The following is a 27943-nucleotide window of genomic DNA, read 5'->3' as shown; positions in this document are numbered from 1 at the left end:
TAACTTGTTTATCTAGAGAGAGAGCAGTTTAAAATAATCATTGTAAATCCTTACTTTTAATAAACATTAAATGTCCACATGAAATGTTTTAAAGGAGTCATGGTGACCTGGAGATCTGACATTTTCCTATTTAAATGTGAGATACATCACAATGTGTGACTGAGCGTATATTCATCCTGAGTGTGCACTGAGGAAGGCTCAGTCGGTATGCAAAGGGTGAATGTGTGACACGTGAAGCAAAGCATCCCACCCAATATCACCTTTAATGGTTCTTAATGGTTGTTGGTGATATTTGACAATCAATCAGAAGAAGGAACCAGACAGACTTGAGGTGAGCGGAGAACACGAGAGGTGGACTCGGTGTGGAGGTTGCTTGGGAGGGATCCTTAAGGAAGGTAACGTGAGGAAACCTGGGAGACACAAAGGTAACCAATTAAGCTTGGAGGAAACTTATCTTGAGAGGGAGACAGTGGCCTGCAGTCATACCACAACTGATAACACTCTGGCATCCTCCTGCTGTCCGCATGCAGCTCTTATAGCGCGGCGAGACACTGCTGAACCAATCCCTGGTGTGCGTGCCCCGCCCACCAGTCAACTGGAAACACCTGTGAAGAAAAGCACACAGAGGCAGCGCCAGCAAACAGCATGGCTCTGCTGACTGAGTCCTGACAAGAATAAATCAATTACAAAAGTAATAAATCATAAGGAAAATAAAAAAAAGTAATAAAAAATAAAGAACTTGGGGCTGAAAGCAGTAAGATGAGCCTGTACTTTGTTTTTCTTTCCCACAGACTAATAATAATGGGCATCCACTTTTTTTCTTATTGCCTCTTGGCCTTTTTTGTGTTTTTGTGTTGTATGTCAGAGCCTGTATGTGCCTCCCACACCCCTTCTCTTATGTGTTACTACAGATTTTCCTAAACTATTATCTTTTTTTTTTGGTCCATGAGAAAAAACTATATGATTTCTTGGCATTTTAAAGGTGTATCAAAAGTAAAAGATATAAAATTATTACACATTTCAAAACTCTTGCTTGTGATATAGCTTTACTCCAGGAAAGCCATTTAAATGAGAAAGAGTCAGTAAAACTAAAACAAAGATAGGTGGGTCAGGTTTTCTCTGCCCCTGGAAATGGGGCATCAAGAGGGGTTAGTATATTTATCTCTAGAAGCATGAATTTCACCGTAACAAAGCAGATAACTGACAAAGAAGGTACATATTTTATACTATCAGGATTTTTACAAAATGAAAGGTGACAATTGTCAATGTTTATGCACCAAACATTGGACAAAACACTTTCCTATCTAATTAGAATATATTAAATGACCTAAATGTTGTCAGCGATGCGACGTTGGACAGATCGAATGGTCCCCTCCCGTCTGAAAGAGCACTGTCAAACGCACTCAGAGAGCTACAAGACTCTCTAGGTTTATCTGATATATGGCATATGGCAGTGAAGAAATACTCTGATTCTGATAAAACTTGCTCGATAGCCACGCTAACGCTAGTTTCATCGGCTGAAGCTGCCATGTTCTTTAGACTGAACTGTCGCGCTTCTCGTTGCGTTAAACCTCAACCCGCCTCAAAGCCAACGCTGATTGGACGTTCGTTTGGTGAACTGCTCCAAATTTTCTTTAACGGAAAGTAGCCAGACTGATCTGGGAGTGAAACCTTGAAAGCTCGCGAGATCAGGATGGTCTCACCAGGCTAATAAAATCTCTCTTTAAAGGAAAAACACCAGGAAATGATGGATACATTTCTGACCACACTGTTTAATGACATCATAGAAAAGCAATTTATGCCTCCAACTATGCGGCAGGCCTCCTTATCCCTAAAACTGGCCAGGATAATGAGTAATTATAGACCATTGAGCATTCAAAACAATGATTACAAGTCATTTGCAAAAACACTTGCCAACGGGAAAAAAGGCCGTTTGGCCTTAAACAACATAAGGAGGCTACTGCATGTAATGAAGAGGGCAGAGGACTAACAGCATCCAGCGATTGCTGTGTCGCTGGATGCTGAAAAAGCCTTTCGCAGAATAGAATGGGAATATTTGTTTTTTGTTCTTGCTAAATATGGTTTTGGCCCAGATTTTGTCAAATTGGTTAAAGCATTATACCATCAGCCAGTAAAAAGAATTAAAAGTAATGGAATGCTATCTGAACCCATGCACCTATATCGGTCCACACGCCAATAGTGTCCGGCATCGCCTTTACTTTTTATCTTTGCACTGGAACCCCTGGCTATAGCCATTCGGATAAAAAAAGATATTAAAGGAATTAGTGTCACCAACTATTGTCATGAGCGCGGACAGATGGACCCAGTATTCAAAGAAAGACAGTCAGTAGGAAAGTTCAAAAAGTTTATTAAAATAAAACAAAAACTGAAGTGGAGCTGAGGCTCACGGACACTGCAGGAGGGGCAGCGGGGCACCGCCCAATCTCAGACACTCTAAGGGAGAAACACAGGTAAGTGTCCGTGACCATGACCATCTGGCAAAGGATGATTATCTGAGTTGGCCACTTACCTGGTTTAACAGTCCAGTCCTAGAATGTCCCCAAGTGCTGCAGTTCCAGAGGTCATGCTGGAAGCCGGTCCTGGTCAGGGATCCAGAACAGACAGGAACAGACAGAACAGGCAGGATCCAGATCAGGGAGGAACAGAAACAGGATGGCAGAATCCAGACTTCCAGGCATCCACAGGCTTCCAGGAGGGTTCAGAGTCTGACTGGGACCAGAAGCATGACCAGGTGGTCACGCACAGGAGCAGACAGGATCAGGTGCAGACAGGCAGGCACAGTGGAAGAGGGTAGCCGAGACAGTACGTAGGAACCGGAACTTGAAGCAGGACTTTAAACTGGTGTCCTCCCTGGAGCCAGGGTTACTGAGATAAAAACTGAACCTCCCCACATATAGAGTGTTAAGGAAGAAAATATTCTAAATAGTTAACTTTGGAAAAAGTTTGGCTCTCTCTCTTCCTCTGGATCCCAGGCCCTCCCGGCGAGCCAGCCAGGAGTCGAACCTAGAGTCTTCTGATAAACAATAGAAGCCTCATTGCGAGATCCCCTTTGATCTACATTTTCCTTCCTGTACTTTGAATACTTACCCATCAATAGTTTAGTTTTAAATCATTAACACAAACTTGTTCAAAATTAAGAAATATGTTCAAAATGAGAGTGTTCAACATACCTTTTACACATGCCATAAGATTAACTGTATTAAAAACTAAAAATAATAATTTTTTCTTAACAAGAGCCAAAAACCCAGAGGACTCCATGGGGGAGGAACAGTGGACGATCAGGAGACGAGACAAACACTAAAACCCTCTTTCCACTGGCCGCTAGGATCCAGGACATGAACCATGACAAAAAACTAAACAGACAGACTAACAGAAAGACAAGTAATGATCTGGCACTGAATTCTCCGGCTGAACTAAATATAAACCAGAGGAAACAGGTGAGGGGAATAAATTATAATTGAGGCAGGGAGGGAAAACGGCAGGTGAGAGGAATTACTAATTAGGGAGGAGCAAACAGGCCAGATCATGACAACTATGAATTTAAATTGAACCTATTTGCTGATGATATTTTACTAGACACCTTAGGTGTGAGTGTGTGTGTGAATGGTTGTTTATCCCGTTTGTCTCTGTGTTGCCCTGCGATGGACTGGCGACCTGTCCAGGGTGTACCCCGCCTCTCTCCCATTGACAGCTGGAGATAGGCACCAGCACCCCTCATGACCCCAATTGGGACAAGCATGTCAGATAATGGATGGATGGATTTTACTAGACATAACAAATTTATAAAAATCTATCCCTAAACTATTTCAATTAATTGAAGCCTTTGGCTATATATCAGGATACAAGGTAAACTATACTAAAAGCGAAACCATCCCACTTAACAACTATACTTTCCAATCACACTGCCATGGAACTGCTGTTTTTCAGTGGAAACCTTGGAATTAAAATAAAGTTTCCTATAGAAACTTTGGCGGACTTGAATATAAATTATGTTACTAAAACAATAAGAGAAGACCTTAAACGATGGACAATATTACCCCTTTCACTGTGGGGCAGAGCTAAGACTTTAAAAACATATCTCTTACCAAAACTGACCTTCATAATCTCATCAATTCCTCTTAAATTTTCTACAAAATGGTTTAAAGATTGAAATATAGTATTCAAAGATTTTTTTTGGGAGAAATAAAAAACCTAGAATCAGTTATAAAAAATGTATTCAAAGCCGTAATAAAGGCAGTATTGGCTTGCCTGATGTTTATTTTATATTATATTTCATTTAATTCAATATATCCTTTAAAATGGGCATATAGCAACTTGGGAATGGCTCGAAGAAAAAATAGTAAAAGAATATAACTCAGATTTTTCTCTTGCAATCCTTTGGTACAGCCCTAAGGCAGCTAATGCACTCCACTAGTAAAATGTTTAGGAGATATCATCAAAATGCTGCATAAATACTTTAATTTCAATAGAAAACCCTTACCTTCCTGTCCCCTATGGTCTAACCCGCTTTTTATGGCAGGTAAAAAAAATCCTAAAGAACAAAGTGTGGCAACAAAACAATATTCAAAATACATCACAATTAATTATAAATGGAGAAAGAATAATTTTCTTTAGTTATTTAAAGAAAGAGTATAGCCTCAATGACACAATTTTTTTTTTATTACTTACAGATTAAATCCATTCTGAAATCTTCACTATCTCAAGAAAACAGCCTGGGGGACCAAAAGGACCTTGAGGATAAATTAAAACATGCTGCTGCGAACAGAGGCACTGTGTCAAAAATATACAGACTATTGTGTAATACTAAAGCAGATCATAAATATGTTGTAAAAAACAATGGGTAAAAGACATTGGTGTGCCCATTTCTGACTTACAGTGGAATGCAGCTCTGAAAAAAAGCACAAAAATGTCCAAATGTGTTAAGTATAAAATCATTCAGCTCAAAATAACAAATCGAGCATATATTACACCTTATATTCTAAATAAAATGGACAAAGAAAAGTGTAAATTGTGCATGACTGTGGGTCAGAAGGCACACTGCTGCATATGCTTTGGAAGTGCCCTCCTGTCCAAACATTCTGGAGGAATATAACTGACACATTGTCTCATATGCTAGATAGGGAAATATCACTTTTCTACTTGGAATAAAGACTCAAGACTCTAAATCAAAGAATGTGGACTATATCATATGACTGGGATTTTTAGCAGCCAAACGTATAATATTGCTGAACTGGAAGAAGATGAGCCTTAATTGTTTTGATGTACAGAATTGGAACAAAGACTTTTTGGAATAATTTCTATGGAACAGGCTGCCATAATCCTAGATAATCAACCAGTTTCCAGATTGTCTGGACCTTGGCCCACACTGAGAGTGTATTTACAAAAACGTACACAAAAACCACCTGTTACTGTCTTGGTAAGTGACCCCTCTACCTTGTGTATTATGGCAAACTCTGTATCCCCCTTGGATAAAAGGTCAAAAGACAGGTCCTAGGTGAGGGACCAGACAAAGACCAGCCCAAAGACCCCTTCTGACAAGTAACATAAATGGACGTTGTGTTCCCTCGCCCTGACGCGGGTCACCGGGGCCTCACTCTGGAGCCAGGCCTGGAGGTGGGGCACTCTGGCGAGCACCTAGTGGCCAGGCTTTTACCCATGGACCCCAGCTGGGCACAGCCCGAAGAGGAAACATGGGCCCCCCTTCCAATGGGCTCACCAACTGTAGGAGGGGCCAAAGGGGTTGGGTGCAGTGTGGGGGGACGGTTCTGACTGTTGGAGTGGGTTTCTGCTGTTGGACTTCTGTGCTAGTCATGGATTGTCCATAACGAACACCATGTTCAAGCATAAGTTGTCCATATGTGCTCTGGGCACAGGACACCCTAGGCCCTAGTTCAATGATCGACTTTGTTGTTGTTTCATCTCACCTGCGGCCACATGTCTTGGACACTAGGATGAAGAGAGGAGCTCTCCACTGACCACTACCTGGTGGTGAGTTGGCTACGATGGTGGGGGAGGACACCGACCAGACCTGGTAGGCCCAAGGCTACTCCGGGAGTATGGAGTACCGGACCCTTTAATAAGGGCTGTTAGGTCTCTGTATGACCGGTGTCAGAGCCTGGTCCGCATTGCCAGAAGTAAGTCAGACTCGTTTCCTGTGAGGGTTGGACTCCGCTAAGGTTGCCCTTTGTCACCGATTCTGTTGATAACTTTTATGGGCAGAATTTCTAGGCGCAGCCAAGGTGTTTATGGCATCTGTTTTGGTGGGATTGCATCACAGTTATTCGCAGATGATGTGTTTCTAATGGCTTCATCAAGGCGTGATCTACAGCTCTCACTTGAGTAGTTCGCAGCAGAGTGTGAAGCGGCCGGGATGAGGATCAGTGCCTCCAAATCTGAGACCATGGTGTTGAAGGAAAAAGGGTAGAGTGCCTTCTCTGGGTTGGGGAGCATGTACTGCCCCTAGTGGAGGAGTTTAAGTATCTTGGGATCTTGTTCACGAATGGGTGGAAGATGGAGCGGGAGATCAATAGGCGGATTGGTGCGGCGTCTGCTGTGAAGCGTGCCCTGTACTGGTCTGTAGTGGTGAAGAGAGAGCTGAGCCAAAAAGCAAAGCTCTCGATTTACCGGTTGATCTACGTTCCTACTCTCATCTATGGTCAGGAGCTTTGAGTGGTGACCGAAATAACGAGATCCCAGATATAAGTGGCTGAAATTTTCTCCGTATTGTGTCTGGGCTCTCCCATAAAGATAGGATGAGGAGCTCAGTCATCCAGGGAGGACTCAGAGTAGAGCTGTTTCTTTGACAAACATGGTTGCCTCCAGTAAAGCACATTTAAATGAACAATACTCTGAATTAAAAGCACTTATCTTTCATTGAACAGTATATAATAATTTCATATTTAAAGTACTTTCAGAAGTTTGAATTCTGAATTTGACCGGACTTCTCCTTTAAATCCTGAACCACAATAGCTGTTAGTGAAAGGCAAACCCCTCAAAGAGATCAAGTTACTTTCAGGAGGCATATTTAACCCAGCACTTAACACTGACATCTAGTGGTACAGTATTGGTATTACAGCTTTTTAAAGACTGCAGCGTTTGCAGATATTTTCCCAGAGACAGAAACCATAAATTCAACAGATTATCCTCAGCTTAGTTATGAGTAACTATGGCAGGCAGTTTTGATATTTATTAGCTTGACTGAATATATATTTCAGACATCTGAAATGCAGTTCTCTCCAGTCAAAATGAACATTTCAGACATCTAAAAACATACAGTATTCCCCTGTATCTAAAATGAAAATTTTAGATGTATTTAATATAATTCTTATAGGTACGTGATATCACATTTCACATTCATGTGCATTAGGCTTTTACTTCTCCATAAAGAAATAAAAGTCTTCCTATCCAAAATAATCCTCTTCTTCCTTTGTCAAGATTATTTTCTCTATCCTTCTTTTTTCATAAAAAGCTTGTATCTGCTGCACTCCTGTATCTGCTGCACTCCTGTAAACAAAAACTTCAATTTCAGGCAAAGCTGCAATAAAATGTTGACAACTTTGCCAAAATTGATCCATTGGCCTCCCTATATTTGCCGATCTTTGCTCTAGATCCACTCTCTACATGGAGATAAAAGCAGAACATACACTGTATGATTTTTTTTTATTTTTTGTCAATTTTTGGTTGATTCTTCAGTCGTGCAGATTTTTTGGGATCAGGCCACATTTTAGCCTCATGGTGTGTCCTATGTTATGTAGTATACAGGGGGTAACCACCACCTCCGGATCAGGAATCGTTAGGGAGAAAATCTAACATGTTGGAAATTCAGTTGGCTTTCTTGAGGTGTTTGTGGGGAAATCCTGCTGTTGAAGCACAGCTACGAGTGTCTATGAGCCGATTTTAACTGAATGGAGTTCTTCTTCTTCCAGATTGACGTGTCCAACCAGCACGATCGTTTGACGCCGAGTCTGATATGTGGTTTCTGGACGTACAGTGTGAGCAGGTAGATTGCATCAGAGCGTTGAGCCGTACAGCGGAAGTGTGCTGTGAACTTTTAATCCCTGCTGTTTCATCGTACAGTTTGAGCTGTAGCTGCGTACAATGATTGAAAATATGGCACGGTGTTTGCCCGGCCTTAGTCGCATGCATTGCTCAGGTGTGATTTTGGCCCATTCTGCCACAGAAACAGTCTTCAAATCCGGAAGGTTTGCAAGCCACTTCTATGAACTGTGATCTTTAGTTCTTTCCATACCTTTTCTATTGAATTCCAGTCAGCTGATTGGCTGGGCCATTCTACCAGCTTTATTTTTTTCTCTGAAATCAATTGAGTTTTCTTCTTCTGTGTGTTTGGGCTCATTGTCTTGCTGAAATGTCTACCCAAGTTTCATCTTCATCATCGTGGTACAGGAGATCTTTATTCATTTCAATTCAGTTTATTTATGTAGTGCAAATTCACAACACATGTGATCTTAAGGCACTTTATCTTTATCCAGAATGCTTCTGTATATTTTTTCATTCGTACTTCCTTCAGTTATTTAAAATCTGCTAGTACCATATGCAGAAAAACAGTCCCACACCAGGATGTTCTCACCTCCAAACTTCACTGTTGCAGCAGTGGAGTCTTGCATGCTGAGCGTGCATACAGGCCATGGCGGCTGAGTTCTTCTTTGAAAAGCCGTTCCAGCTAATTCAAAGTCTTGCTGAAGCTCTCCACTAGTGCTATTTGGTTGTGGTCAGTTTATGGTGAAAATATGTTCTTTCCACTTCTGGATTATGGCTCCAACAGTGCTCACTAGAACATTCAGAAGTTTAGAAATCTTCTGGAAGTAATGCCATCATTAAGTTGGTGAAGCTTTTTGGAAAGCTCTTACCTATCATGAGATGTTTCCTGTGTTATACCAGGGACACCTTTTTATTGGCCATCATGTGGGACTGAACCAGCTGATATTAATTAGCTCTGACAAGGGGCAGGACTGATTTCTAATTCCTGACAGATTTCAGCTGGTGTCTTGGCTTTCCATGCCTTTTTGTCCCCCCCCCTTACTTCATCTGTTCAATACCTTTTCCCTGTGCCATGCCACTTTATTACACATAACTGAATTTCTGGACATCTATGGTTTGGTTTCTTTGTATGTGTGGATTTCATGGAAATGTCAATAGACCCTCTAGAAATATATTTACTGAGAAAAATGGTGCTGTGTTCAATACTTATTCCACCCACTATAATTGAAAAAATATATATATTACATTTTAATAAACTAAAGTATAAATCAGCTTCCTTTCACTCTGTTTTAAGTGTTGTCTTTTTCAAAGCTCTGATAAGTACCAGGAAGTTGTGATCTTTACTCATGCAGGAGAAAAATTCCTTCACTCACTACATTTTGCTTTTATAACCGACTCTGGTTTTAGTTTTAGAATTAGCTGTTTAAGGTAAAGAGAAACATGCCTATGATGAGGATTTGCAGCCAGAATTCTGATGAAAATGAAAAAGAGAGATCATATCTCTCTCCTATCCTGGCTTCTCTTCATTGGCTTCCTGTTAAATCCAGAATAGAATTTAAAATCCTCCTTCTCACATATAAAGCCTTAAATGGCCAAGCTCCATCTGATATCAGAGATCTGATTGTTCCTTATGTTCCTAACAGAGCACTTCGCTCTCAATCTGCAGGTTTACTAGTGGTTCCTAGAATTTCTAAAAGCAGAATGGGAGGCAGATCTTTTAGTTATCAGGCTCCTCTCCTGTGGAACCAACTACCAGTTTTAGTCCGTGAGGCAGACACCCTGTCTACTTTTAAGGCTAGGCTTAAAACTTTCCTTTTTGATAAAGCTTATAGTTAGAGTGGCTCAGGTTATCCTGAGCTATCTCTATAGTTATGCTGCTATAGGCTTAGACTGATGGAGGACATAGGGACCCATTTTTCATCATTCTGCTTCATTCTATCTCTATTCTCCCACTCTGTAGAATCTATTAGTTCAATCTCTAACGTTCTGCTCTCTCTGCTTTTTCTCATAGTAGCTTCATCTGGTCTGTTCCTGTTTGGCTGTGACTCCATCCTGGAGAGAAATATCAGCTGTGCTGCTGCCATCAACACCTTTGTTTCTAGATGTTGGGGCTTGGCCTGTTTTTCAGTTTAGTGCTGTTTCTCTGACTGTGACTAACTGGATGTGCTCTCTTCATCCTCTGACATGGGAGCTGGCTCGGAGCTAGTCTGCCTGGCTGTGTGTTTCCTGGACGCCTTTTACAGCTGCTATTCGTATCTCTGCTTCTGTCTCCTTGAACCCCAGTCAGCCTCAGCAGATGGCCGCTCACACTGAAGGCCTGATTACCCTCCCTCAGCAGTGTGTCGCAGATATTTTTGATTCATGCCCAATATTGAAGCGTGGTCTGTGCTGTTATTCCACGCCACAACACCAGAGGGACAATAAGGAACTAGCTGTGGGTCTAGATACGGCCGAGGCTGTGAGGAAGTGGGGGCAAGTTTGTGCGACAACGGAGGGACATGAGGGCCAAAAAGAGCGGGGATCCAGGTGGAAAAAGCGGGTCCCAGATTCTTGCGCACCTCGCTCTTCTAGCTGGTCCATCTTCACCAGTCGTTTTCCACGATGGCGGTCAGACAAACAAAATAATGTACCAAATAGAAAATAGGTATAGTATAGAGCGGATGTATATCTGACCAATCAGAGGTCTCCTGTCTACAGTCACCTACAAATTTGGAGAGGTGCAGCAGAGTGTCTGCGGAAGGGGTGGGGGCACATAAGTGTTGACTGCAACACATGCAGACAACCTCGTTTCTGAGTATAAATTCCAGTATATTCTGCTGGAGGTTTCTTCCTGTTCAAAGGGAGTTTTTCCTCTCCACTGTCGCTACAAGCATGCTTAGTGTGAGGGACTGCTGAAGAGTCAATGAGTCGATGCAATCAGCTGGTTTTCCTTAGATAGAAAACTTTGAATCAATCTGACTGGATGATCTGGTGAACTGGAAAGTGACCTGAGATGACATGATGTGAATTGGAGCTATAGAAATAAACTGAATAGAATTGAATTTGTCTGCATTCTTTACAGAGCAGAAGAGTTTCCCTTTGTTAAAAGGCTGCTGGGTTGTTGTTTCTAGTGAATGAATGTTTTTCTTATTCACTCAATCTGTTCTTCTCTTTCATGCATTTATTATATTCAAATGCATTTTTTTATCATTACTCTTTTAGTCTTGCAGCTTTAGTTACTGATTTTGATTCATAAAATGATCCGCACCTATCGGATAAGCTACTTTGCATAATGATTTTTTTTGACACAATGGTAGGTAGATAAGACAATGCTTAGTGCAACAGCAAACACTGACAGGCCTTCAGTTAATAAAAGGTTTATTTATACAGGAACAAAAATATCCAAGATTTATAGTTGGAGAATATATGTTTTCCTGTGGAGTTAAGATAATGAGACATTTAGGACGGTGGGAGGCCAAACATGTGGGCCTATGTGGGAGGAGAAAAGTCAGGGATTGGCCAGTTCATCTGATGTGAGAGGAGATGGCAGGCTGTCCAAGGCTCCCATCTCTGTGAGGAGAAAAACAAAAAATGAGTGGCATTCACCAAACACCAAAGTTTTACACTTCCTATAGAGCCCTGATTGTTTAACGTGTGCCTTAGCTCCAGCACAGCTGATAAAAATGCAGCAGAGAAGCAGCTATACGATGCCCTGAGGACCAGGGCTGCTTTAGAGCACATCTGTATCTCTGCCGGTCAGTTGGTAGCCATTCATTACATTGGGAAAAATACTCACTGGCAAACTATTTCATTTACCTACTCAAATTGAGAGTAAAAGCACTCAATTTAAGAAATTCTTACCTATTTCCAGATAATCTTTCCAGTGTATTCTCCAGTTACATTTCACAGTGAAGCAGCAGATTGATAAAAATTTTCTAAGCCGGTGTTCTGTCAGATCAGCATACCGCGTCAGACCAGACTACCCATAATCAATCAACATGAGCAAGACGTGAGATTTGCAAACACGTATGCTAGTCCGGATTATTCCTTTGGTTTATCCCCGTTTAGCGCTTTAGTTTTAGTACGAAAAATAGACTTTAAACTACTTCGATGGACGTGTATCCCTTTAGTCATGTATAAAAAACAAGTTTAAGGACTGATTACCATATGCTTCAAAAAACACCAAAAAGTAAGTAAGTAAATAGTTTTTTGCATATGCGTAACTAGCATAGCGTGAGCTAATGTTGGTTGATCGTACCTTTAAGTTTGAGGTAGGACAGGAAATCGATGACGGTGTGGATGATGTCTTCATCTCCTATTCGCAGAGGACCTAGAAAGACACAGCAGCAAAGGAAATGCCACCGTTACATTTGGTCTGCATCAAACTAGAAAGAGACTATCACTCTGACTCTGTGGGGGCATCAGCCCTCCTTTACGCTGTTGTCTGCTGGGCCCCTGCAGCGCAGAGCGGGACAGAAAGAGACAGAACAAACTGGTTTCTGTCCTAGGCTGGCGGAAGTGGAGGAAGTGGCTGAGAGGAGGGTGTTGTCCAAGCGTCCAGCCATCATGGAGAGGACCTGAGCAGCTCCTTTAGTCAAAGACTTTTACAGCCTGTTTGGAAAAAGGAGTGCTACTGCAGTTCATTCATCCCTGCTGCAACCAGACTCTACAATGCCACACTACAACCACAATAACTGCTGTAATGGGGAATGTGAAATTTATATTTAATGCCATGTGCAATAACCTGTTTCTCTATATTTGACACCCAGTGCAATAACTGTGGCGGTTTCTCAACTTGTGTACTTCCGTGTTCTCTTGTACTCGTGAAACGTCATCAGCATCAGCCCTAGAAATATTCCAATTCACAAGAACAGCAGACCGAGAACGGAAACAATTCCCCGGATGTTGTTCTCGCCCCTCCCTCTTTACCCAGCATGCATCAGAGCAGACTTGACCGTTCTTGAGACTGACATCTTCCTTGTTGCACTTTCTCCAGCGCCATGGAGCTTTGTCGTCACACCCTCAAAACCCCGCCCGCTTAGCATCCAAAAATTCAAAACACATCTCTGCGTTGTGATTGGCCCGCCAGTTCTAGGGCCGGGGACATTGATCGAGGCTAGACCACTCACAGGCAAAAATGGTTTTGGCCGCTGGCAGGTGGGGCTAGTTTACTAGTCTACGTTTTAAGGTCATTGTGGCGAGAGCATTATACTTTAAGCGTCACCATAAGGCCCATTTACCAATTTAATGTGTGTTTTAATAAATAATTTCCCAAGTTGAGAGGACCCTGGCAACCAGCGGAGCTCCTAGGTTAACGGCTGCCAGGTCTAATCCTAGCCAGTCTGCAGCAGTCAGAGCTAACGTTAGCCCTGGCTGCTGCAGACTGGCTGTCACTACCCGATCCGTCCCGGAAGCACGATCTGTTCTGTGCATGTGCCATCAGCTCATTTGTGCATACAGATATACATCCGGGTCGTCCTCGATTTTTTTGCTAAAAAGACCTAAATTATGTTTTTCTCTCCCCAAAAACAGTAAACATTTTACAATATAATGTGTTAAATGTTAATAATGTATTTCGTGAGAAAATAACTGCCTTAAAGTCCTTTCTGTTTTATCCCTCGTCTCTGCCGATCTGCACCAGAAATGGAATCCTACGCTACTTCCGGTGGCTAACTTTTTCGCTTTGGATTTAAAATTAAATCTTGTTTTTTTTGTATTATATGTTTTTGTTTCGTTTTAATCTTATGCTGTATAGTGCGTAATCTAAAATGCAGATAAACATGGTTTAATCATATTTTTTTTCAATGATCAGTGATTCAGAGTCATCTTCATGTGAATGTGCTTTACTGGAGGCATCCATGTTTGTTAAAGAACACTACTGCCACCTACTGGTTTGTGACGTCACGGTGCGGTATCGGCTGTTGATCAAGTCCCAGTGCTGTATCTGGTGTTTGTCACAACGCGCTATTATCCAAGTCATCTTGAAAACATTCTTCTTCCAAATGTTGGCTACATATTACGTGTTTTTTCTCTGGCCAGAAGTTCGACGGCCAACATCCAGCAGCCATGCACGTGGGCATTGTCAGTTTCACTATAGCTCTGGTGAATTTCAATGGTGAAGTCCTCTGGAAATCTTCAATAATTGTTGTTGATTGCAGATGTGTCTAGAGTTCCCTCTGATTTAGCTTGTAAAGCGGGAGAATGGCGCTAGGCTTACCGCACTGTGACGTCACTGCTGGAAGATGGCAGGAGGGAGGGGTTACTGTATTTGAGCAAAAATGGCCGCTCCCAGACTCAGTGATCGCCAATAAAAGGATTATATTTTTTTTTTTTAATGACAAATCACCAGAAACATAATAGTTTTAGATATAAATAATGATACACTGATTATTCCTGGCTGACCGGACTTTTCCTTTAAATCCTTTAGTGATTATTTTTCCCATTCTTTCTTCAGACTAGAGCTGAAACAATTTATCAGATTAATTGTGATTCTGATTACTAGATTATTTGATGATTATTAAAATAATCATCAAATAATCTAGTAAATGATTAATCGTTAACCGGAGCATAGAGACTCTAAAACCTCTAAAAGTTCAAACGCTTCTTAGCACTTCTACACCAACGGTAGATAATTGATTTGTGTTGGAGACACACCAACCTGTCCGGACGTCGTCCTCCTGGGCCATGTCTCTCTTCCCAGCCAGACCCGCCTTGTCTCCTAGTGTCCTGTGTCCATCTATGCCGTCTGGACAGTGAGGAGTGACCACGGTCAAAGGGAATCAGACAAGCAATCAAACCATAAACCTGGCATTTCAACCATCTGAATGCAGAGTTATTGCCTACAGCTGGATGGTAGAATATGCTAAATATTTTCTCTAGAACTGCTCCAAAGAAATGTCTGTTCTCTACATGTACAATGTTTTATAAAGCAGTTTAACCATAAACAGTCATTTCTAAACACCCAACTGTTTCAGAGGCATCATGCAGACACACGTACACACATACATGCTTTCTAAAGAAGAGTTCAAGGACATCATTCACAGTTGGATAACTCAGCAGTGCATTTGCTTTGTTAAAGCTTTCTTCAGGTTTAGAACTTGTACGGACCGCCTGCAGGGCTTGGCTCTTGGAATTGCAATGAAGCTGAAAACTGAAGGGACGTGAAATAAGACGACTGGGAACACAAACAGGAAGTCATGAAAAAGAGGAAAGCAAAGCGATCTTCTGGGCCTTAGCAGTGATCATGAACGGTGACTGAGAAACAGAGCTTTAAGTTAAAGTTGAGGATTTTATTCTCATTTCATCAGCAGGACGTCCCTCTGATGTTTAAACTTAAAGTAGATCCATGAGTATTAAGTTGGTCGTAAAGTTTCCAGCTCTCTGTCCTGTACTGAGTGGTCACTACTCGACATTGAAGAGGAAACATTAAGTGGCTGTAATGCCAGGTGCTCTTCATGGCCGCGTTCCAATTAGCTGAAGAACTAATTGACCTCTAATGGAAGTTACCTTAAGTCTAAACCGTCTCCTCTCATCTTTATCAGCTCCTTTTATTCCTTTTCTGTCTCCCTTTTCACACTCCGAACTCTTTACATTCTGATGGTTCTTTTTAAAAAGAACATATTTGTCTTTTAAAGTTTTAGGGAAGTCATATTTACATTTCAAACCATTCTGGCCTAAACATGTATATAACATACTCTTTAACAGACCATATTGTCCCAAAAGTTAGAAAATTACTATTTTAATAAATTCTGTTTTAAAATCTGTGGGTTTTTTTTCTTATTATCTTCTGCAGGAAAGTTAGTTATACGTCAGCCTTAACACCTGAATTCGGCCAATCATATATCAACGATCATCTGTCAATCAAACGTTTCCGGTCATACCATCTTGATTCATGTGTCGCAGCTAATATACGCAACGGTTGAAATCAGAATCGTTTCCTTTCCCATTGAGTTCCGTCCCAGTGTTCATGGTGATGGACGTCTGTGTCTTCAGCAGGCGTAGAGCTAACAGAACTGGCAGCGTTGCGAGGCAAGGGCTCAAACATGTACGGCTGGAAGCCTTCTACACCAAACCAAGCTTCTGCCGCCCTGGCGTCCTCTTCCACAACATCTTCGTCCCCGCTTTCCTCCTCTAAATAAAAAATGGATGACGGAGGAGACTCATCCACGACCTCCGACACTAAACTCTCCTCCTCTTGCATGTTTCCTTTGTCCATAGCGTTCCTTGACAGTATCGTTTCGTCACGAATTTAGTGCTACTTGGTCCCAATGGAATTTCCCATTGGGAACGTACTAGCACTAAGTTGCTAACTGGTTAGCAAGATGCTTCCAACAAATCGGCCACAACCAGACATGCTTGTGAACCTTCAACAATCCCGCCCCCTTGATAATCGACAAATAACATTCACTTTATTCACTCGTGCACAGTGAAACTGAAAAAACAGCCCCGTCATTATTGAAGTCGTTGAGGTCGTTATTGGCCTGCAATACCCAATACTGGCCCATTCCTCTGAAAAGGCTGTCGTTAAGGGTCATTGCTAGCCTGGCTGACCTGGAGAGATGTTTTGTTCCCCTGCATAGCAATGAGGGTTGAGATGGGAAGGAATCAGCTGTAACCCTAACCCATTAATTAGGGTCTAGCTGGTTTTCCTTTTTCTGTTTGCATGTTTTCTAAGCCATTACAATGCTTTGTTGGGCTACTCTATAAAAGCCTGGAACTCAACTCTAATCCAGACATTTTTAATTGAGAAAGCTTCCTGGATGGGAAGAGAAACGTCTTCAAACTTGGAAAACAAAGTCCAGTGGAATGACTCTGACCTGGATGACTGAGAATCTCCACCAGCAACTCTGTTTCCATTGGATACACATGGAGCAGCTCTGGTAAGAGGGATTCAGACAGATAATAGAGAGAAACAATAAAGCACGCTGACTATGCCCTGGCTTTCTTACATGTTGCTCTCCATTCTTTACTTTCCTGATTTGTGTCGCATTGGTGACATCATCAACGCTAACTCAGTGTGGTGTCAGCAGACACACAGCAATGGGGGGCAAAGAGGCCACCTAGCTGCCAGAGAGGCGTTAGACCAGCTTCTTATGCCAATGGGAAGGGAGCCAGATGCTGATTGTTAGCAGGTTGAGCCATGTTTGAAAAACACGCAATAACCTGCTATTTTCAGTGGGAAAGAGACTTTAGACTGAGGGCGGTTAAACGTGACAAGGATCTGCCATTCGGACCTAAAGCTTTCCTCAGTAAGGTGGCTGTAAAACGCTGATGGTCCAGTAAAGGTTTTACTCGCCCCTGTTGGAGCATCCAGCGATCGATCAAAGCAGAAAGTGAAGGTCCACAGCCAGAAAGGATGTAGGAGTGATAGAAAGTCGCAGCCTCTTCAGCATCCTGACTCCAACTAACAGAGCAACTTTGGGATCAGTTTTACTGGATACCTGAAACCAGTTAGATCCAACATTAGCGTCTGATCTCAGAAATACCCGATTCTATTCAAGATAAGGGAAGAACAGTGGACTGGATCTTCCATCCTGCACTCTTTCCACAAGCCTAGATTAGTCCTTGGTTTGGAGGATCATTTATTTTATGTATCATGAAGGAATTATTAAATACTTTTTGACTCAATTTGTTGTTTTTTGAGGTTTTTGAAAATATGCCAAAGTATAAAAAGTTATGGTTTGATGGTCAGATTAATGTTAATCCCACATAAACCCAAAAATAGTAAGCCATAAATAAATGCAGAAGATATGCTGTCAGAGATTTTATGGCCAAGTATTTCCAGTCGTGCGGGTTTTCACTACAATGTATTTTTATAAATACATTTGTTCTTGAATTGAGGAGGTAAATGAGACACTTTGCCAACGGAACAAGACAATTTACATTTAAAAATAATAAAAAAACTATTTTTTTGTCTTATTTCAAGTGCATTTTATCTAATCTTATTACAAAAACTTCCATTGACATATCATCTTATTTACCTGCTTAGATTAAGGATGAATACACTTAATTTAAAGCTATAGAGCATTATCTTTTATTTCTGGGTGGATCATCTCAATCAGTGGTCCTCCTAACTGTCAATCATTCTGGTGATGTGTTTACGTAAGGCCGTCCTACGAGCTCGTTAGAACAAGACAGTTTAATTTTAAAATAAGACAAAACAATAGTATTGTCTTATTTCAAGTGCATATTATCACTGCAAAAATGATCTCAAAATGAGTAAAAATGTCTTAAATTAAGGGTATTTACCCTTAATATGAGCAGGTAAATAAGATGATTTACCAATGGAATTAGTATTTTTACTCTTAAAATAAGGTATCTAGATAAAACGCACTTGAAATAAGACAATGCAATTGTTTTTTCTTATTTTAAGTGTAAATTGTCTTGTTCCATTGGCAAAATGTCTCACTTAAATCCTTAATTCAAGAAAAACATGCACTTATTTTAAGAAAAAATTACTTATTTAGATTTCATTTTTTTGCAGTGATTTAATTATTTTATTTTAGGAGGATATATACTCATTCCATTGGCAAATCATATTATTTACCTGCTCAAATTGAGGATAAATACACTTAAATTAAGACATTTTTTACCTATTTCTAGATCGTTTTTGCAGTGTGAAATCTGAACCGCTGTCCTTCCACACATGACGTACCTATTATTTATATAATCGTTGATAGAACTCTGCTAACATCTGATTTGCCTGTTAGAAGCAATGATCTAAGACTATTGATCAGTGGAGAATTCATTTCCTGCACCAGATTGGAGGCACACAGAGATCAGGATGAAGAAGCAGAGTGAAGAGTGTGAGGAAGAGGAGGAGGAGGAGGAGGAAGAGGTGTCATCTGATGGAGAAACAGAAGCAGCTTAAAAGAAAATATGGTGAGAAAGAGCAATTCCTGGTCTGACCCCAAGGCCCTGTAGCGGCCGTATGTTTCTATCTTACATTGATTGACCAGCTCGTCTCTGCCTCTGGCACTGGGGGAATCCTTTATCTGAATTAGGTGATCAATACGACCTGAAACACAGGATGAGGCAGGAGCAACCTTTACCTGGGCTCCACACACTCGCTCTGACACACACTCACACGCCGCTGAGGGTCCAGCCGCTCTGTTCTCAACTAACCGGACCTCCCTTAGAACACACACACACACACACACATCTGGACCCCCACGGTTCCCGTTATGTGTCCCCTGATAATGAAGTCTTCCTCACATTAGGCTACATTAGCTGCTACCCAGAGGAGACGGACAAAGAAACACAATGATGGGAGCTAGATTACATGAGGATGATTTTCAGGCAGAACAAAGAACTGCAGATGTGTTTGTGCTTTTACTTACGGGGACCTAACAGGTAGCCGGCGCTGTTCAGAGTCCAGCCGCGCTTCTCCTTCGCCTGAGGTTAGAAAGACACAGCAGGACTAATTTCATTCCTTCCTCCCAATAAAAGAGGATTCTGCCTGAAGCTCATCTGAACCTCAGATATAAGAAACAAAGGATTTTATTCCCCCTCTGCAAACCAACATTTTGGATCATCACAGCAAATTAAATTGACCAGAACACACTGCAAAATCAATACATAAATAAGTAAAAATGTCTTAAATTGAGGATTTTTAAACGTAAAATAAGATGATTAGAAAATAATCAATCAAAATAAGACAATGCATTTGTTTTGTTTTTTTCTTATTTTAAATGTAAATTATCTTGTTCCTTTGGCAAAATGTCTCTTTTACCTCCTCTATCCCAGAACAAATGCACTTATTTTAATAATTTAAATAAGAAAAAATTACTTATCTAGATTTTGATTTTTTTTTCCCCCAATGTATTTAGGTTTACAGTTTTTGTAGCATAAAACTTCTATCTAATTCAGTCAAATATTCCTGAAATATTGTTGTTTTGAGCAGATAAGTAAACAGTTTGCTAATGGAATAAGATGGAATAAGATGATTTCTGTGTAAAGAAAGACACAAATCAATTGCATAATATCTAATAATCTTATTTCACTGGCAGATTATGACATTTATCTGCTCAAATTAAGAGCAAATACATAGATTTTAAAAAGGTTTTAACCAAATTATTAAACGTCACTAGAACTATAGAAAGTAGATCAGACAGCTGATCCAGACGCTGCTGCCTGCGTCCTCACTAGAACTATAGAAAGTAGATCAGACAGCTGATCCAGGCGCTGCTGCCTGCGTTCTCACTAGAACTATAGAAAGTAGATCAGACAGCTGATCCAGATGCTGCTGCATGCGTCCTCACTAGAACTATAGAAAGTAGAACAGACAGCTGATCCAGGCGCTGCCGCCTGCGTCCTCACTAGAACTATAGAAAGTAGATCAGACAGCTGATCCAGAAGCTGCTGCCTGCGTCCTCACTAGAACTATAGAAAGTAGATCAGACAGCTGATCCAGACGCTGCCGCCTGCGTTCTCACTAGAACTATAGAAAGTAGATCAGACAGCTGATCCAGACGCTGCCGCCTGCGTCCTCACTAGAACTACAGAAAGTAGATCAGACAGCTGATCCAGACGCTGCTGCCTGCGTCCTCACTAGAACTATAGAAAGTAGATCAGACAGCTGATCCAGACGCTGCCGCCTGCGTTCTCACTAGAACTATAGAAAGTAGATCAGACAGCTGATCCGGACGCTGCTGCCTGCGTCCTCACTAGAACTATAGAAAGTAGATCAGACAGCTGATCCAGAGGCTGCTGCCTGCGTTCTCACTAGAACTATAGAAAGTAGATCAGACAGCTGATCCAGACGCTGCTGCCTGCGTCCTCACTAGAACTATAGAAAGTAGATCAGACAGCTGATCCAGACGCTGCCCCCTGCGTTCTCACTAGAACTATAGAAAGTAGATCAGACAGCTGATCCAGACGCTGCTGCCTGCGTCCTCACTAGAACTATAGAAAGTAGATCAGACAGCTGATCCAGACGCTGCTGCCTGCTTTCTCACTAGAACTATAGAAAGTAGATCAGACAGCTGATCCAGACGCTGCTGCCTGCGTTCTCACTAGAACTATAGAAAGTAGATCAGACAGCTGATCCAGACGCTGCCGCCTGCGTCCTCACTAGAACTATAGAAAGTAGATCAGACAGCTGATCCAGACGCTGCTGCCTGCGTCCTCACTAGAACTATAGAAAGTAGATCAGACAGCTGATCCAGTCGCTGCTGCCTGCGTCCTCACTAGAACTATAGAAAGTAGATCAGACAGCTGATCCGGACGCTGCTGCCTGCGTCCTCACTAGAACTATAGAAAGTAGATCAGACAGCTGATCCAGATGCTGCTGCCTGCGTTCTCACTAGAACTATAGAAAGTAGATCAGAGAGCTGATCCAGATGCTGCTGCATGCGTCCTCACTAGAACTATAGAAAGTAGATCAGACAGCTGATCCAGATGCTGCTGCCTGCGTCCTCACTAGAACTATAGAAAGTAGAACAGACAGCTGATCCAGGCGCTGCTGCCTGCGTTCTCACTAGAACTATAGAAAGTAGATCAGACAGCTGATCCAGACGCTGCTGCCTGCGTTCTCACTAGAACTATAGAAAGTAGATCAGACAGCTGATCCAGACGCTGCCGCATGCGTCCTCACTAGAACTATAGAAAGTAGATCAGACAGCTGATCCAGACGCTGCTGCCTGCGTTCTCACTAGAACTATAGAAAGTAGATCAGACAGCTGATCCAGACGCTGCCGCCTGCGTTCTCACTAGAACTATAGAAAGTAGATCAGACAGCTGATCCAGACGCTGCCGCCTGCGTCCTCACTAGAACTACAGAAAGTAGATCAGACAGCTGATCCAGACGCTGCTGCCTGCGTCCTCACTAGAACTATAGAAATTAAGTAGATCAGACAGCTGATCCAGTCGCTGCTGCCTGCGTCCTCACTAGAACTATAGAAAGTAGATCAGACAGCTGATCCAGATGCTGCTGCATGCGTCCTCACTAGAACTATAGAAAGTAGAACAGACAGCTGATCCAGGCGCTGCTGCCTGCGTTCTCACTAGAACTATAGAAAGTAGATCAGACAGCTGATCCAGACGCTGCTGCCTGCGTCCTCACTAGAACTACAGAAAGTAGATCAGACAGCTGATCCAGACGCTGCTGCCTGCGTCCTCACTAGAACTATAGAAAGTAGATCAGACAGCTGATCCAGACGCTGCCGCCTGCGTTCTCACTAGAACTATAGAAAGTAGATCAGACAGCCGATCCGGACGCTGCTGTCTGCGTCCTCACTAGAACTATAGAAAGTAGATCAGACAGCTGATCCGGACGCTGCTGCCTGCGTCCTCACTAGAACTATAGAAAGTAGATCAGACAGCTGATCCAGATGCTGCTGTCTGCGTCCTCACTAGAACTATAGAAAGTAGATCAGACAGCTGATCCGGACGCTGCTGCCTGCCTCCTCACTAGAACTATAGAAAGTAGATCAGACAGCTGATCCAGACGCTGCTGCCTGCCTCCTCACTAGAACTATAGAAAGTAGATCAGACAGCTGATCCGGACGCTGCTGCCTGCATCCTCACTAGAACTATAGAAAGTAGATCAGACAGCTGATCCGGATGCTGCTGCCTGCGTTCTCACTAGAACTATAGAAAGTAGATCAGACAGCTGATCCAGATACTGCTGCCTGCGTCCTCACTAGAACTATAGAAAGTAGAACAGACAGCTGATCCGGACGCTGCTGCCTGAGTTCTCACTAGAACTATAGAAAGTAGATCAGAGAGCTGATCCAGATGCTGCCGCCTGCGTCCTCACTAGAACTATAGAAAGTAGAACAGACAGCTGATCCAGATGCTTCTGCCTGCGTCCTCACTAGAACTATAGAAAGTAGATCAGACAGCTGATCCAGATGCTTCTGCCTGCGTCCTCACTAGAACTATAGAAAGTAGATCAGACAGCTGATCCAGATGCTACCGCCTGCGTCCTCACTAGAACTATAGAAAGTAGATCAGACAGCTGATCCGGACGCTGCTGCCTGCGTCCTCACTAGAACTATAGAAAGTAGATCAGACAGCTGATCCGGACGCTGCTGCCTGCGTCCTCACTAGAACTATAGAAAGTAGATCAGACAGCTGATCCGGACGCTGCTGCCTGCATCCTCACTAGAACTATAGAAAGTAGATCAGACAGCTGATCCGGACGCTGCTGCCTGCGTCCTCACTAGAACTATAGAAAGTAGAACAGACAGCTGATCCGGACGCTGCTGCCTGAGTTCTCACTAGAACTATAGAAAGTAGATCAGAGAGCTGATCCAGATGCTGCCGCCTGCGTCCTCACTAGAACTATAGAAAGTAGATCAGACAGCTGATCCGGACACTGCTCTCTGCGTTCTCACTAGAACTATAGAAAGTAGATCAGACAGCTGATCCAGGAGCTACCGCCTGCGTCCTCACTAGAACTATAGAAAGTAGATCAGACAGCTGATCCAGGCGCTGCTGCCTGCGTCCTCACTAGAACTATAGAAAGTAGATCAGACAGCTGATCCGGACGCTGCTGCCTGCATCCTCACTAGAACTATAGAAAGTAGATCAGACAGCTGATCCGGACGCTGCTGCCTGCGTCCTCACTAGAACTATAGAAAGTAGATCAGACAGCTGATCCGGACGCTGCTGCCTGCATCCTCACTAGAACTATAGAAAGTAGATCAGACAGCTGATCCGGACGCTGCTGCCTGCGTCCTCACTAGAACTATAGAAAGTAGATCAGACAGCTGATCCGGACGCTGCTGCCTGCTTTCTTCCTCCCCTTATCGCTGCTTCCTTTTAAGGTTCTCTTTAAATCCACTATTTTCTTTCTAAAATCAACTTTTGTGTTTTTTTTTCGTAAATCTCTTTAAATTGTCTTGTAGGTGAAATTGTAAATAACTTCCCCTGCCTAAGCTGTGTAATATTCCTCTTCTTACTTTATCTATTATTAATAGTTTCATTTCTATTATATGACATCAGTTTTTAAAAACATATAAAATATCAAGTTAAATTGGAAGCTGTTTTCTTTGTTTAAAGATGGACAAAAAAGAGTTCGAATTGGGTTTCATTTTATTTTTAAATGAGATATGCTTTTTTTCTCTATGTTTTAGTGCATCTATTGTGACTGGTAGCTACATGTGTTGGACAGCAGGTGGCGCAGTCATTACAGACTAAGGTCAGAGAGTGAAGAACACCTACACTGGAAAAACAATCCAGAAATAAGACAAAACTTCTTAAAGTAAGTATATTTACCCTTAATTTGAGTCAGTAAAAAAGATGATTTGCCAATGAGTATTTTTTATCATTAAAATAAGATAATTAAATAAAATGCACTTGAAATTAGACAATGCAATTGTATTTTCTTATTTTAAATGTAAATTGTCTTGTTCCGTCGGCAAAATGTCTCACAGTCCTCCTCAGTTCAAGAAAAATGTGCCTTAATTTAAGAAAAAGGGTATATATAGATTAAAATTTTTTGCTATGTAGGACAGTAAATTATTGCCTAATCTCTTGTCTCTCCTTGTAATGACTTTGAATTTTTAATCCTTTAAAACATGAAAATAAAACAAAGCAAGTAAAATTTAAACTGATTCTCTTTGGGCTAAAAGAAGAAAAAAAGAATATGTTGATGCCATCTTTAACAGCCTTTCTTAATCGATTGTTCACTGCAAAAACGATCTAGAAATAAGTACAATTTCCTAAATTTAGCCTTAGTTACCCTTAATTTTTCTGAGTAAATAAGATGATCTGCCAATGGCATGAGTATTTTTACTCTTAAAATAAGATAATTAGATCATATGCACTTGAAATAAGACAATCAATCATTTTCTTATTTTAAATGTAAATTATTTTGTTCCTTTGGCAAAGTGTTTCACTTACCTCATTTATTCAGGACTAAATGCACTTATTTTAAGAAAAAATTACTTATCTAGATTAACATTTTTTGCGGTATTGGTAATAATTTTGTTATGACTGAGGCACATTTAAGCTGATAATCTTTCAGTCAAATGAAACCAAACACTCCACCACAGTATCGACCATTTCAAACTCAGACTTAATAAAACATCTGAATCTAAGTAACTTAATTACAGATGAATGAATGAAGCTCTTTATGTCGCCATGAATATAAACTAGGGCTGCAATTAACCATTATTTTGCAAATTGATTAATCCGTTGACTATTTTTCAAATTAATTGATAATTGGATAGCTCAAGGGTTCCTTAAAGAAGATGTTTTTTGTTTTCTTTTATAATTTTTTAATATAACTGCAGCTCTAAGTGAGTCGATCTGTCAGCTAAAGGCATGTTTTACATTCTCTATACTCCTTTAAGGTTTAATTGATTACTAAATGAGTTTATGATTATTTCAATAATCGATCAATCTGATTAATTGTTTCAGCCCTAATAAAAATATATTATTGTTTTTGCACAAAATAAAACAGTTTGGAATTTCATTACTTGAAGTTTTTCTGTTTCTATAAAAGAAAACTTTTAGCTACTGTGAAAAAAATGACCCGAAATCTATAAAAGTCTTTTTTTTTCTTAAAAGTGCATTTGTACTTGGATTGAGGAGATAAAAGAGACATTTTGCCAATTTACACTTAAAATTAGAAAACGCGATTGCATTGTCTTATTTCAAGGGCATATTATCTAATTGTGTTATTTTAAGAGAAATAAAAATACTAATTCCATTTACAGATCATCTTATTTACTTACTCAAATCAAGGGTGAATGAGACTAAATTTAAGGAAACTTGTACTTTGTTTTTCCAGTGTAAACTTCCAAAACCTACAGGAACAACCAAGAGGATAAGTTTGTCATAAAATGTAATAAATGGTAAATTAATAAATGTTACATTCACTTACAGAAATTACACTTAACCGCAGCTTAGTTTGCATTTAATAAATGACCAAATAATATTTGGTGTTTTAGGAGAAAATGAAAGGATTGAAAACCGACCAGACAGAAATAATCTATTCTGAGCTTTAACAAACAAAGTTATTGTTTTGTTTTGTTTGTTTTTATATCAAACTGTGAACATGTTTGGATTCCGGTTTGACTAACTCAGGTGGAAAAGTCGCAGAGAGCCAGCTGCGTTAATGTGCGGTAACTTACCGCAATAACCAGGCCGATGGTTTCTGACAGGGTGGCGCAAAAGATGAGCGACACGCAGAAAACAGCGAAGCTCCTCTGCATCTAAAGCCAACAGATCAAAGAGTGAAGGACGGCACGTGTTGTTAGAAGCGCGCGGGCAGAAGGAGCGCCTACCTTTGATCGGTCTGTCCAGCAGGTGGCGCTGTCTGAGCTGAAGTTGCGGTGTGTTCGCTGTTTGGGATGAAGCGCGGACTGAGGGCAGCTTTTATGGCCGCAGCAGTCCGACCTGCTGACGTCAGCCCCGCCCCCCCACCCAGCAGCGTCAGAGGACTGACTGGATGAAAGCTGCTCATTAAAGCTTCACCACATTTCTCCCTGTCGCCTTTGGAGACGTGAGATTGAATTTGGCGCAGAAAACGCGGATGTTTGTCCATAATGTGATCAGGAGTTCATTGCTTCACTTCCCTCCATCTCTGAGGGACCTGCTGCTCATCATGGACGCCTTCATTTCCAGCCTCTACACTATTTTATTTGTTACATTTTGTGATGTACACTGATTCTGAAAAAGTAGAAAATTCATAAATGTTTTGTGCCCATGAAAATGCTAGAGTGTTATTCTAAGGGTCAAATGGCACAATCCTGCACATTTGGAGACGCTGGTGATGCCAAAGGTTCAAAGCCCCACAGCTCTGGAACTGTTGAAGCTAGAGGTCTGAAATTTTATGCATTTGTGATTGACACGATTTAGAACAAATGTAATACAATGAGACCTGCCAATTCCCAAGCATATTTCTACAACTGCTGTTCAGAAAAGTGTGGAAGAGGATTAGGGCCACTAAAAAAAAAAAGTTAACTGATTTTTAAATTTTATTTCAGTTTAACATGGGAAAAAGTCCGAATTCTGACTTTTTTCTCAGAATTCTGACTTTTTCTCAGAATTCTGACAGCTAACAAACATTTTAGCATCATTTTAGCATCAAGCCATAGCCATGTCTGTGGACCCTCAGACAGACGTCACTGACAGGCGGCGCTTCAGACCTCCAGAGAAAATCCAGGTAGAGAAGACTGATCGACTTCATTTTAACTTTCAAAGTAGATATTATATGTCATATATTACTGGAGCCCACTCAGAAAAAGTAATTAAGACCTTGAAAGAACTCAGAACATTTATCCCATTAAAATGTGTCATCTAAGTGGGCTAACATTAACTAATCCTCTATTTATCCCACAACAGGGAAATATAGAATTAAATCAACAGAAAAGTGTGCACAATAGAAAGCAAATAACATAAGAATAGAAAGATGTTATATAAGAGGTAGATTAGTAAAAAAAAAAACCCACTATGAACAGAACATTATTAATGTAATTATTCATTTGTAACAATAAAATTTAAATCACAAAAATACTGAAAGGTCAACAGTTCCATGATACATCAAGTTTAAATGTCAAAAGTATCGATATGGGCAATACTGACCCTTTAATTACTTGGTGTGGTGGTATCGTCCACCTGTAGAGGCAAAATAGATAGATTACTGCAAATGAGTTTTAAGAGGTTAATCCTGCTGATTTTAACCCTGATCAAACAGAAAGAGCCCTGTAGAAAAAAAACCCAAAACAATATTTTCATCAACATTTCAACTATGCGATTCAGACACATTTATTTTCTCTGAATAATGCATTAAAACATTAAGCCATGATTGTTTGCAGTCAAAGGATGTAAATCGACATGTTTTTAATATTTAATGCTGAAGACATCTGGTTGATTAGGAGTAAGCTGCCTCTGATGAAGGTGTGAAGGATCTTTTTAATTCTCAGAGACAGAAGAAACTTCCAGAAGTCAAACATTTGGAAAAAAAAACAATCAACCAGAGCTTAATCTCAAC

The 27943-nt window shown here is 41.1% G+C and overlaps 1 protein-coding gene across 2 annotated transcripts; it reads right to left on the bottom strand.

Annotated features, from left to right (window-relative positions):
- Positions 1 to 11359: 11359 nt before the first annotated feature.
- gal (galanin/GMAP prepropeptide) lies at positions 11360 to 26336 on the bottom strand. Of its 2 annotated transcripts, XM_038282980.1 has the most exons (7): positions 26235 to 26336; positions 26082 to 26162; positions 19338 to 19392; positions 18944 to 19015; positions 14657 to 14743; positions 12257 to 12328; positions 11360 to 11568 (listed from the first exon to the last, which is right to left on the bottom strand). In XM_038282980.1, exons 2-7 carry the CDS (start codon positions 26160 to 26162, stop codon positions 11507 to 11509), a joined length of 429 nt encoding a protein of 142 aa, XP_038138908.1. In that variant the 5' UTR covers positions 26235 to 26336; the 3' UTR covers positions 11360 to 11506. The 2 variants fall into 2 exon arrangements, with proteins under 2 accessions (XP_038138908.1, XP_038138917.1); XM_038282989.1 differs by lacking the exon at positions 18944 to 19015.
- Positions 26337 to 27943: the final 1607 nt, after the last annotated feature.

The sequence above is a fragment of the Cyprinodon tularosa genome, unplaced genomic scaffold (genome assembly GCF_016077235.1).
Source record: "Cyprinodon tularosa strain WSP-4 unplaced genomic scaffold, ASM1607723v1 ctg1043, whole genome shotgun sequence".
Lineage (NCBI taxonomy): Eukaryota > Metazoa > Chordata > Actinopteri > Cyprinodontiformes > Cyprinodontidae > Cyprinodon > Cyprinodon tularosa.
The sequence above is the reverse complement of the archived record's forward strand: the minus strand, read 5'-3'. Positions and strand labels throughout refer to the sequence as shown.